The sequence below is a fragment of the Suricata suricatta genome, chromosome 14, assembly GCF_006229205.1.
Source record: "Suricata suricatta isolate VVHF042 chromosome 14, meerkat_22Aug2017_6uvM2_HiC, whole genome shotgun sequence".
Classification (NCBI taxonomy): Eukaryota; Metazoa; Chordata; class Mammalia; order Carnivora; family Herpestidae; genus Suricata; species Suricata suricatta.
This window is the reverse complement of record NC_043713.1, coordinates 51,216,992-51,230,301: the sequence shown is the minus strand read 5'-3', so window position 1 is coordinate 51,230,301 and position 13,310 is coordinate 51,216,992. Positions and strand designations below refer to the sequence as shown.

The window sequence follows — 13,310 nt, the reverse complement described above, 5'->3', positions numbered from 1 at the left end:
AAAAGATGAGCATTCATTCATTTGGTTTTCAAATACATGTGAATCTGCTATATTCAGGCACAGAATGAATGCACTGTTTATAATTTCAGCATCTGCCATGTGCCAGGCACAGTTCTAGACACTGGGGATACAGCTGTGAACAAACCAAAGTCCTTACACGATCCTAAGTCGCTCTTATTCTACAGGAGTTCATTTCAATTATTCCAGCAACTACAGAGTTGTGTGTCTAGACCAGTACTAAATCACCAGCCTCATCAAATGAAAACAATACTTCGCACAAAGTTCTCTTGGAAGCTAAGTGTTCCTTGTAGTTTAAAAAGAACTTAAGGTGGTTAACACAGCACAAGGCTATATTCGTCCCTTCTTTAAAGCTCAGGCACCACCAACGCCACATATCTAAAAGATACTTTACCGTTTAAAGTAGCTTTTCCTACACAATCATTAGTTTTTAAAGCAAACTAACACAGTCGAGATACTTATACCACATATATTCACACATACAAACACACACACACCCTTCTTTGCTGTTTCACAGCTACCCACAGACACCTTCGAGTTAGTTCTAAAGCTCTCAAGGGCTAGGGTTCAGAAACCCAGAAGGGCAGCTCCACCTGCGAAGCTAACTCGGACAAGTGTTTCCACCAAGGAAGGAAGTACCTCGCCAGGGCGGACGCACAAACCTCCTTGACAGGACGACCCGGGAAATTATTTCATCATTTAATGAACCTGAGATAAACCGACTCCAGGAATTTCAGAACTCCCGACCATCGCAACAGCCGTAACAGAGCCACCGGGTTACAACTCTGCTCTTACTTTAAAACAAGTTCCACACGAAAGAGACATAAGTGGCTTTTCCCTCCTGGAAGATGGGTTTAGAGTACTAAGGACTTAGAGTACCAAGGTCGCCACGGGCCCATTAAACCCGAGGCTAAGAAACCCTGGGCTGCGAGGGCCACCCCGACCCCGTAAAACGGCCGGGGGAGGCCCACGGGGTTGCAGGCTCCGCACTCCCAGGCCGAGGCTGGGACCAACTCAAGGCTTCCAGCCGCCTGGCCATGGGCATGGCGGGCACCCCGGAGAGAGAAGCCAAGGCCGCAGAACTAGGGCCAGGTGACAGGTTTATTGCCCTTGGTGAGCAACTTGAGTGTCTCATCACCCTCTCAACCCAAACTCTACCCGCGCATCCCTCCTCGGACCCTTGGCGTACCTGACACACCGAGGCGCGGAACCTTGGGTAGTCCGAGCGCTCCTCGACCTGCAGCACCCGGTCCCCGAGCTCGGACTCCTTTTCGCGCCGGTCAAACAAGTACACCGTCCTGCAGCCGTCGCCTCCGCCGTCCTCTCCAGTCCCCACCGAGGGCCCGCCGCCGCCCGCCGCTGCCATATTGGGGAAAAGGAGAAAAAAACAGCAGCGCCGGCGTCTACCGCGTCCGCGTTCGGGGCCGAGGTGCAGGTTCCGCACGGCGCCTTCTGCTCCAGTCCCCGGGGCGGCGCGAGGCCTCTAGGCCGGCGCGCTGCAGCTCCTCCCTCAGTGGCGGAGGCGGCGGCCGAGCCGCCGCAGGCGCGAGGATCACCCGGGAACCGATTCAAACGAGCTTTTGCTCCTGCCCACGTCACTTCCGCGGGCCGTCGTTCCAGGGGAGAAGGGGGCGCGCAGCGCGCTCTTCGTAGGCCCGGCACCCGCGCCCGCCACCCTCCACGCGAGGTTCGCAGCTTAAGCCCCTACGAAGGCCGCCGCCCGGGACTGTGGTGCTGGAGGAAGAAGGGCGGTCCGCGGCGCACAGGGGGCGGGGTGAATCCGGCAAGCTGCGCGGGTGGGGCGGGGCGTCAGCGCCAGCCGCCCTCGGCCCGCCCCTTTCGCCCTCCAGAAGTTGGGAGGGAAGCGCGTTTCCTTGTGGGCGCCTTCGCGCTGGGGGGTGACCCATATCCCAGGAGGGAAAGCTAGTATCGAGACCTGCGGCGGGGATCTTTCGAGTGGTTTTCTCCTGGCCGAGAATGTCCTGGTACATTTCCGCCTCAGCGTGAGCCCGACCGACTCTGCCTGGCCACGAGCTCCTGGAGCCTCGGCGGTGGTGTCCAGGCCAGGGCTACGTCCTCTGCGCCGTGGTCGCGTGAAGGCGGCGGCGGGAAGCGCTGGGCTGACGGGCTTGGGGCGACGCTGGGTGGGATTTCCTCCGTAGCGAGCAAGTGTGTCCCCACGCGGAGAAAAGAGACGCCCAGACAGTTAGGCCGCCTTTTCCACCTTATTTGCTCGCAATTCTATGTGAGCTCCAATGTGGGCCACTGAGACAAGCTATTCCCTGAGAACGTCCGAACCGAGGTCCTGTGACGTCACTCTGGCCTTCCCTCAGGCGGCCTCGGAGGGTCCTCAAGTGTCTCTGATTCTAAACCTTCCAACTGCCCCGGCCAGACCTTAACCACAAAGGTCATGTTGCCAAAAATTGTGAATTAGAACACCTACCTATGCCACAGGATTAAGTTAGGTAATTTTAGCAAAATGCTTCGCATAGCTTTCGTAAAAGCCTTCATTACCTTTCATTAAACATGCTTACAGCGGGCGTATAGTGTCCTAACTCAACAACAAATAAAAATGTCATTGTTGGGAGGACTCAGTTTAGTCATTTACAATCCTTTTTTTTTTTTTTTTTTTAGTTTGTTTCTTTGTTTTTTGAGAGCGCGCAAGCAGGGAGGGTCAGAGCGAGAGGAGACACGCAATCTCAAGCCGGCCTCAGACTGAGCTGTCCGCCCTGAGCCTGCTGGCTTGAACCCACAGTGAGATCATAACCTGAGACCAAGGTGAACTCAACTGACTGAGCCACCCAGGCGCCCCAACTTTCCAATTCTTAACAATGTTTACTGAATATTTTGTACTTGAGAGTGACATTTAAATTCCTGAAGCCCAAGGTAGTGGACTAGGATTTTTCAATTCTCCAAAAAGTTTGGGTAATTAGTATATTTTCTGTTTTACTAGGTTTGCAAAGACCTTCATGGTTAATTATATAGATAGAATCTTATTAATATATGTTATAAGCTTAGATTTGCTTGTTCCAGAATCTTGAGGGAGGTGAGTGGCTAGATGTTAAAGGTAGAACAGAATAGTAACAAGAGTGTGAAAGCATGTATGTTTGGGGGAACATAATTAGGTCTGGAAGTGGAGAGAATGGAGCAGTAGATAATGGAAGACAAAATTGGCAAGAGGCAAGTTGTGGCCAAATGCCATTAATGTTCCTGAAGGGAGAAGTAGGGAAAGGCAGACCAAAGTAACCTCCAACTCCTATGGAATTTCTTTGATGTCTCATATTTTACTTCACAAATTCATGTGAACAATTTCTTCCCATGATGTAATAGTCTTTGAGTTAAATGTCTCAAGAAAAATACAAATTGAGTAAAATTCTTAGCTAATGGGCAAAATGAATTGTGTTACTCTTTCATCAAATTGAGATTAGGGCCAGTTCATCATCAGGGCAATTTCTCATTTCTTTGTATAGTATAGATATGTGGATACAAACAGAAACTCTGTTCATGTCTTTAGAAGAGATTTCAAGATAACGGCCAAGAAGAGAAATACAAAACTGCCAGAGAAGTGTACTATAATATTATGGGCAACTATTGATGGAAGTATTGATAGTTTCTTCCTCTTCAGAGGTCAAGTGTGAATCAATCTTATATGCCAGTTTGGCAACCTGAATAGCCTCTGAACCATTTGTCAGTAACTTGGTCTTAGAAACTCTTCAAATAGCTTTTTCAGCAAAGAAAGATGACTTTGTTCTTTATTCAATTTGAAAAAAAGTTTGAAATGACCCAGTATCACAACTCTCGTTTTCTTCAACTGACTGAATTTTTATTTTCATTAGCCACCTTATCATATAGAGTGTAAAGATGTGTTCCTTTATCAGTTATCTATTGCTGTACAACAACCTATCCCAAAAACTAAGTAGCTTCTTGCACAGCTCTCCAGGGCCTTCCCTCCAGGACATGGCCCACATAATAAGAAATACCATAGACCCAGACTAAAGCTGCTGGAAGGCAGTGAATACTATAACTCTTAAAGCCCACAATTTAAAATGGCCTCCAGTAAAACTACATCGCAAAAAATGGGAAGAAGGGCCGCCTGGGTGCCTCCATCAGTTAAGCTCCAACTCTTGGTTTCGGCTCAGGTGATGATTTCACAGTTCGTGAGTTTGAGCCCTGCATTAGGCTCTATGAGGAGCCTGTCAGGGATTCTTTCTCTTTCCCTCTCTCTGCCCCTACCCTGCTGGTCCTGTCTTTGTCTCTTTCAAAATAAATAAACTTTTTAAAAATGGAAAAGAAACAAATGAAAGAAGTAAAAGAGGAGCGCCTGGGTGGCTCAGTTGGTTAAGTGTTCAACTTTTGAATTTGGCTCAAGTCATGATCCCAGATTCAAGGGTTGTGGGAGGGAGCCATATGTCAGGATCCACCCTGAGCATGGGGCCTACTTAAGTTCTCTCTCTCTCTCTCTCTCTCTCTGCCCCTCTGCCCCCCACTCACACGTGCTCTCTTTCTCTCTCTAAAATAACAAATAAAAAAATTAAATTTAAAAAGGAAGAAGTAAAAGAGTTGAAGAGCCTAAAGATTTGGTGGTGGAAAAAGTACGGTACCAATGTGTAGAGAATGGGAAGGTGGAATATTTCTTTAAGTGAAAGGATTTACAAATTCTGACAATACTTGAAAACCTGAAGAAAATTTAGATTGTCCATAGTTAATAGAACTATTTTTTAATTCTTAAAAGCCATTAAAGAAAAAGGACAAAGAAAATCTTTATCTGACAGGGAATCTGATGATAGCAAATTAAAGAAAAAAAAGAGATGTTGCTGACTAACCAGGATGTTTTGCCAATGGTCTTGGTCCTGAACAAATACTTAGTGTAATAAACAACAGCAGAGAATTAATCTTTCTTGTGAAATGGAGAGATGCAGATGAGACAGACATGGTGCTGGCAAAAGAGACAAACATGAAGTGTCCTTAAATTCTAATTGTTTTTTATAAAGACAAACTTTGCATTCTTGTTCAGAAGATGCTCAATAATTGTTCATATATATATACATATGCCTTTTTAAAATGATTTTTTGAAAGAGAGAGAGCAAGGGAGAGGCAGAGAGAGAGGGAGAGAGAGAGATTCCCAAATATGCTCTGCACCATTAGCACAGAGCCTGACATGGGGCTCAAACCATAAACGATGAGATCATGACATGAGCCGAAACCAGGAGTTGATCATTTAACCAGCTGAGCCATTTTCATTCTAAGGAAAGTCAAATTTAATCTGTTCATTTTGAGTAGTATTGAGGGAATTGTTGGGTTGTTTTTGGTTTTGCATCAATAACACTGGTTACTTTGGACAAATAAAACCTTACCGTAGTTGCTTCATTTACCAGAAAAGAACATGTGACACTGTTGTATATTATTTTATCAGCATTAGAGAATAGTTTTTCTAAATGTTAAAAAAAGAAGTACCCATAATCATCACTCAGTCAGAACTTATTCTGGCCTCCTTTAACCTATAATGGCTAAGGACCATTTTGGGTTTTTTGTTTAAGTGTTTTTGTGTGTATACATAAATACAAGTCTAAATGGTGTTGATGAGGTTTTGGTGTTTTGGTTTTTTTTTTTTTACATTCACCAAAACAAAAGAGGCATTTTACAACCATAAGTAAGTCCACGTTGTTTCTGGGATGCCATCATTCTGAACAACCCAAGAAATAGATTACCTCAAGTTAAATTGAAAATTTTCCTGAAGCCAGAAACTCTCCAGCAAACAGATGATTCTATAATTAATTGGACAATTTAAATCAGACTATGACAATTCCTACTTTATCTATAGTTATATAAATGCAACAGTTTATTTGCAAAACTCCCTCAAAGGAAAAATTTTATCACTACCAACAACCTAACCACTCAGGAGAGAAAACTAAACAAAAAATGGTGTTTTTTAATAAGCCGAATAAAGCTTAGGTAAATGGGCAAAGTTCCTCTTAGAGAACCATTCCTTTACAAAAGGTTGAAATCTTTGTGCTATATTGATTAAAAGATCATAATTCATGGAAAGTGTTCATGAAATCAATCAGATGATTAGAAATGTTGCTGTTTTGGACCTGCTGCATAAATGAGCAAACAAACTTTTGTAATTTAAACTATTGATTTACATATTTTTTTCTCTACCCAATCTATTCCTTACATATGGGTTCAGTCTTTTCAGTATTTGTGTTACTGGTCCAGCAGAAGTCAGGAAAAACAGTAACTCTATAGTAATCAAAATGTCATTCAACTATGTATTGCTTACTTGATTGTAAATATTGGTGAACAGTGATCAGTAAACAGTTTTACATTTTAAAAAGCTTAGTAGGGTCATTAAGTGTTCAACTCTTGGTTCTGGCTTAGGTCATGATCTTGTGGTTTTGTGGGTTCAAACCCTGCATTGGGCTCTGCACAGGCAGCATAGTGCCTGGTTGGGATTCTCTCTCTCTTTCTCCCTCTCTGCCTCTTCTCCACTTGCACTATCTCTGTCTCTGTCAAAAATAAATAAGCATTAAAAAAACAAAAAATAAGTTTAAAAACCTTAGTGGTTTCAAACAGGAACCATATATTTGCTCATGATTCCAAAATTTGGACTGAACATCACTGGACAGTTCTGCTGGTCTCACCTGAGATCACATCTACAGCAGAAGTTACCTAGCAGCTTCACTGGGGCTTAGTGGTCCATGTTGGTCTCATTCACTTGGTTGGCAGCTGATGCTATTAGGAACTGAAACTCGGTTCTCCTCTACTAGGCATGACTAGTAAGCTTTGTTTTCTTACTTGGCTGTCACAGAATGTCAAAAGGAAAAGCTCTAATGTGCAAGTGCCTGTCAAAGTTCTGCTTGCTTGCATTTGCTGATGTCATTGGTCAAATCTAGTCACATTGCCCAACTCCTGAGTGGTCCCCTCCCATAACAGAGGGAAGCTTACAAAACTCCCTGCTAATTCTTGTTTAGTGCTATTACCTGTGTACTGTGATGAGACCAGTTTGATAAAATGTTACAGATCTAGGATAGTTGGCAGAAAGAAGGGAAATTACAATCTTGCTGGGATTGGCTGATGAAGTTAAATTCTCCTCAAATAAAAATACCTAGAAAATAAAGAGCAAGGAAAGTGAGTTTTTAAATACTACTATCTTCTCAACAAGCCTTTCTTGTAAGTTTATTTTGAGAGAGAGAGAGTGTGTGTGAACTTGTGAGTGTGGGAGGGGCAGAAAGAGAGAATCCCTCCCTGACAGCATGAAGCCTGTCATGAGGCTTGAACTCACGAACTGTGAGACCATGACCTGAGCCAAAACCAAGAGTCAGAGGCTTAACCAACTGAGCCACCCAGGTGGCCCTCAAAAAAATTTTTTTTAAGGTTTTCTTAAGGTAAGGAAAGGTAAAGACAGTTTCAGTGATTTAGACTGAGTTCAGACTTTGCCAGCTGAAATTGTTTATGACTCTGAGCCCCAACCTACCAGGTTGGTAGAAAATATCTTGAGGTTTTTTGTTTATAGTTTTAACAAGTTCCAAGTTCTGAGTAGTGGCGAGAGAAGCTCACTGTTGTCAACGTGGCCTCTTTAGATCTGATGGCTTCCTATTGCTTTTGTGCCACCTGGGACATGGGAACCACTTGCAAGGCTTCGTTTGAGCTCATCTGCTCAGGGGTACTATTTATAGCTACTGAGGAGAGTTGGGAGTAATCTCTCTTCTAACCAGCCCAGAGGGAATCTTTTCTTTTTTCATTTTAATTTTTAAAAATGTTTATTTGTTGAAGCACTTGGGTGGCTCAGGTCATGAGCCTCACATTGGGCTCTGTGCCAGCAGCTCAGAGCCTGGAGCCTGCTTCAGATTCTGTTTCCTTCTTTCTCTCTTTGCCCTTCCCCTGCTTGTGCTCTCTCTCTCTCTCTCAAAAAACAAACAAACATTAAAAAAAACATAAAAAAAACAAAAAAATTTTATCAAGAGACAGAGAGAGAGAGAATCCCAAGGAGGCTCCACAGTGCCAGTGCAGGGCTCAAACTCATGAACTGTGAGATTGTGACCTGAGCTGAAATAAGAGTCAGACCCTTAACCAACTGAGCCACCCAGATGCCCCAAAACAACAATCTTTTTCTGTATTTGCTCATGATTCTGCAATTTTGGCAGGGCTTGGTAGAACCAGATGTATCTGCTCCTGTTAGTATCAGCTTGGGCAGTTCTTAGAGGAGTCAGATCTAAGATGCCTTGCTCATATAGCTGATAAGTTGGTGCTGATTGTTGGCTGGTGGCTCTGCTGGAGTTGTTGGCCAGGGCCCTCAGATGTCTTTCTCAACTTTTCCTCATGACTAAAATTGGGATTTTCATAGAGGTGGTCTCAGTGTAGGCAGACTGGTGGCTAACTCCTCCTAGAGCACAAAAGTGAAAGCTTACAGAATTTAAGGTTTAGGACTGGAATGGCATTACTTCTGCCACACTCCATTGGTTATAAAACAGGTCATAGGGACAGCCTAGATTAAAGGAAAGGGACAACACTACAGGCAAGAATATGGGAGAAATGGATCGTTAGGGGCCACCAAAGTAGTAGTCCGTGACAAAGTTCTCCTGGGGCAAGAATGCACACAGTCTATTTCCTTGAATTAGGGTAGGGAGTTGGTGAGGTTGGTTATGGGAAAATCAAAGAAGGAAAATGTGTTAAAATAAGCTAATATCTCAGAATATATCTCTAGCCATATAAGCCTTTCCCAACTTTCTCCTGAAATATTAACTTTAATTTCCATGTCACTTAAAAAACCAACTTTGAATAAAACATCTTAAAATTTTTTAACTAACTGTTTTTTCACCTTTTGGTAACAAACCACGATTATTATTACCTTCAAAAAAAATCTATATAGTTGCCAAGACCCCAGGGCAGCTGTGCCCTGGCCTGGGCCTCCAAGCCTCATAGCCCTGGTCACACCCCATCCAGCCTATCACCTGGTGGGCTCGCTGGTGTGAGAGAGACACCATGTCTGGAGAGGTCTTAAAACTGGAAGAATTTATCTAGCAGGAAAAGATATGTCCCTGAAGAAGCAAAGAAGTTCCCCAGACATTAGACTGCTAGCCCTGCAGCATTTGAAAGACCCAGGATTGTTTGAAGCAGAATAAACCTTTTCAGACTCTGCCCGGGATAAGTTAGCAGTTGAAGAAACAAACAAACAAATAGGGGCGTCTGAGTGGTTCAGTCAGTTAAGTGTCTGACTCCAGGTCATGATCTCACGGTTTGTGGGTTCAAGCCCCACATCGGGCTCTGTGCTGACCGCTCAGAACCTGGAGCCTGCTTCTGATTCTGTCTACCTCTCTCTCTGCCCCTCCCCTGCTTGTGCTCTGTTTCTTTCTCTCTGTCTTTCTCTCAAAAAAAAAAAAAAAAAAAGCAAGCAGCCGTGAAAAAGAAAGACACAAGAACACATGCAGACTTGGGAGTGCTCCAATGAATGTGGACACAGATTTGGAAGGACTCATTCATTCCTTAATTCCTCAAGTATTTATCTCTGTTTCTTTCATCATTTTCAGGGAGAAAACACATGTTTTGTATGTCCTCAGTACAGCAATGGGCTTTACATAAACTGTCTTTTTAAGTGTCATAGCACTCCAGAAAGGCCATTATAAAAATTAACAACTTGGAACTCAAAGAGGTTAGTAAATATGTCCAAGACTCATACTCAGACTGAACCAAAACCTCTGCTACTTGTTCTTCCAAATATTCTTTAACAAAAGGAGATGGTGTACCTTTGCCACCAATAGGAAATTCCCCATGTCTATCATCAATACTAGTTAGCTTTTGTTGCTGTAACAAACATCCCAAAAATATCTATGATTTTTTAAGATAACACTTTTCATATTGATGTATAATTAACAGTGTTATATTAGTTTCATGTGTACAATATAATAATTCAACAGTTCTATACATTTTTCAGTGCTCCACACAATAAGTATACTCAATCTCCTTCACCTATTTCTCCCATCTCCTCACCCACCTGTTGCAAGAGTCTGTTCTCTATATTTGAGTCTGCCTTTTTGTTCCTCTCTTTTTCCTTCATTCATTTGTTTTGTTTCTTATATTCCATATATAACAGTATATATAACCTAAGTTTCTGCTAAAGACATGTGTAGCCACTACTCAACTTAAGAAGAAGAGTATTCCTAATATTTTAAAGGCCCCAGTATGCCTCCCCAAAATAGCATCTCTTTGGTACGAAGGTACTTTCTATTTTATGTTTTTTATTTATTTTTTGAGAGACAGAGACAACGCGAGCAGGGGAGGATCAGAGAGAGAGAGGGAGATACAGAATCTGAAGCAGGCGCCAGGCTCTGAGCTAGGGGTCAGCACAGAGCCTGACACGGGGCTCGAATTCACGAACCGTGAGATCATGACCTGAGTCAAAACCGGACACTTAGCCAACTGAGCCACCCAGGTGCCCCAGTACTTTCTATTTTAAAATGTATAGGTATTTTTTCTTTTTGTTTACAATAGATTATTTGGTTTTCAAAAGTTTTTGAATTTTATATTGTGTGAAGGAAAAACAACTCATTCTTGCTGTGTTTCTCCTCCACTTTCAATATTCTACTACAACACTACTTCACTTCTGACACTAGATGTGTGTTTCCCACATATCAAGTAATTCTGCAACACCAGCAGGACACCTCATGGTTTAATTAGATCCCATGTATTGAGGGTTCTGTCCTACAGGACTGCCTCCTTTCTGCTCTTCAGATGCTCAATCACAAGTCCATGTTGTCAACTGTGCTTCTGACCCAACGGCTATTAACTGGAGGTTTCCACTACCCTATCCTTGGGTTCACTTAATTGGTTAGAGCAGCTCACAGAACTCAGGAAAACATTTACTTACCAGATTACAGGTTTTATCATTAAAGGATGTAACTCAGAAGAGATGCCTAGGGCAAGGTATGGGAAAAGGGACATGGAGCTTCCATGCTTGCATGCGCTCTCTCTCTCTCTCACGCGCTCGCGCTCTCTCTCTCTCTCTCTCTCTCTCTCTCTCTCTCTCTCTCCTCTCTCTTTCTCTCTTTCCCTCTCTAGGCTCTCCACTGTCCCAGATTCTCTGTGCCTTCATCCACGCAGAAGCTCTCCAAATTCCATCTGTCTGGGTTTTTGTGGAGGCTTCCGTACATAGGCATGATTGATTAAATCATCAGCCATTGGTGAATGATTCAACCTCCAGTTACTCTCCTTTCCTAGGAGGTGGGTGGTGGGGTGGGTGAACTAAAAGTTCCTCCACTGGCAAACAATGCCCATCCTCAGGGCTTTCTAAGAATCTCCTCATTAGCATAAACTCAGAAATAGTTGAAAGGGGATTGTTATGAATCCTTTTATCACTTAAGAAATTCCAAGGGTTTTAGGGCTGTGCATCAGGAACAGCAAGATCAAATATACATTTCATATTATAAATCACAGTTATCACATATACTTTTATATATTCTTCTGCAACTACTTTTATTTGTTCAGATATTTGTGAGATTCATCCATGTTGATGCATGTAACTGTAGTTCATTCTTTTTTTTACTGCTATACAGTATTTCTTGCTATAAATAAAACACATTTTTCCATTCTATCAATGGACATTTGATGATGATGATGATGATGATGATGATGATGATGATGATGATAATATTGGAGACCCATTTAATGTGGTGGCCTGGGCAGAGTGGGGAGTGGCCAAAAATTGGCCAGGCAGCCAAGGTGGGTGGGTGGCAGGCCCACACCTGACCTCAGAAGGGGATGCCAGGTGGAGGGGGCTTACTCAGAAATACCAAGGGGAAGACCAGACAACCTGTAGGTCAGCCCTTGAGAAGGTATCTAAACCAGGTGATTAATGCCCAGGCAAGAGCCTAGCCCAGGGAGGTAAGGTTTGGGTTGGTTAGGGATTCCCTGAGCCTAGAGGCTGGCATTACTAGGAGCCTCCCCCATCTGCTGCTGGAACCCAAGGCAGAACTCAACTATCAAGTTGGACTCAAGCAGCTCCTGGAGGCAGGAGTGGAGGTGCTCATTTTTCTCCAGATGGTCCAGACAGGAATTGATCTAGTCCAACATGGAACTGATGGCCACATATCCTGCTTCCCTGAAGCTGTCATCCCCACTTATATATGTTTACCTCCAAGGGATACCCAGATCCCCACTGGCCTTGAGGCCACATAGCGATGAAAGAACAAAGGTGACCATTATGCCACCAGCCACTGCTGGAAAGAAGATGGATTCACTAGACATTTAAATTATTTCTAGGATTTGGGTTTCTTGCTTGTTTCTGCTTTTTAAAAATCAGGCTTCTATGAATATTTGTGTGTTACATTCTGATGTTCTTATGCACTGGACATATTGCATAGAATATAGAGAGAGTATTATAGAGTATGTGTACCTATAAATTTACTAGATAATGCCAAAATTTTAACCAACACTATAGAAGAGTTACTGCCACTCCATTTCCTTGTCAACACTTAGTAGAGTTTTTTACTTAAAAAATTTTTTGTCCACCTGGTGAATGTGAAATAGTATCTCATTGTGGTTGTAATTTGCATTTCCCTCGTTGTAAATGAGATTGAGCATCTTTCCATATGTGTATTCCCTAGTTGTGTTTCCCCTTCTGTGAAATGCCTCTTCATGTTGTGTGCCCATTTTCTATAGTTTTATTTAATGTTTTCAATTGATTTTTAGGAGTTCTCTCTATATAGTGATTACTAAACCATGGCTGATTATATGTCTTATTCACATCTTTCCCCAGTTTGTGGCTTAAATTGTTCCTTCTTTGGGGGATCTTTTAATGAACAGTAATTCTTGATCTTAATATAATTGAGTTTATCCATCATTCCATTATGGTTAGTGCTTTCTGGTCTCCTTTAAAAAAATCCCCTACTTCCAGGGGTACCTAGATGGCTTAATCAACTAGGCATGCAACTCTTGGTTTTGGCTTGGGTTACGGTTTCACAGTTCATGGGTTTGAGCCCTATGTCAGGCTCCACACTGGCAGTACAGAGTCTATTTGGGATTTTTTCTCTCTCTCCCTCTCTCTGCCCCCCAGTTCAAAATAAATAAATAAACTTAAAAAAAAATACGGGCACCTAGGTTGTGGGAGGCGGAGGCAAGATGGCGCCTTGGCAATCCGCCCAAGCACATGACAAAGTATGGCCCGCCTGCCTCTGGTGTACCCACCTCCCAGCCAGATACCGCGATAAGTGTACGACCAATGCAAAGCCATGAAATTGGTTAGCCCTGTTGCTGTCAGCCAATCATGAGCGGCCGCGTAGCCTGTACGGTACATATAT

General features: G+C 43.1%; 1 protein-coding gene and 1 pseudogene across 1 annotated transcript in view; one reads left to right on the top strand and one right to left on the bottom strand.

Annotated features, from left to right (window-relative positions):
* SMCHD1 (structural maintenance of chromosomes flexible hinge domain containing 1) overlaps positions 1–1,474 on the bottom strand; it is a 150,052-nt gene extending 148,578 nt beyond the window's left edge. Inside the window, exon 1 of the mRNA XM_029922155.1 lies at positions 1,208–1,474. Within this exon, the coding sequence (XP_029778015.1) occupies positions 1,208–1,384 (177 nt within the window). The 5' untranslated portion in view covers positions 1,385–1,474. The remainder of the gene's footprint in view (positions 1–1,207) is intronic.
* A 2,590-nt stretch (positions 1,475–4,064) lies between these two features.
* On the top strand, positions 4,065–5,046 carry LOC115277228 (annotated as a pseudogene).
* The last annotated feature ends 8,264 nt before the right edge of the window (positions 5,047–13,310 follow it).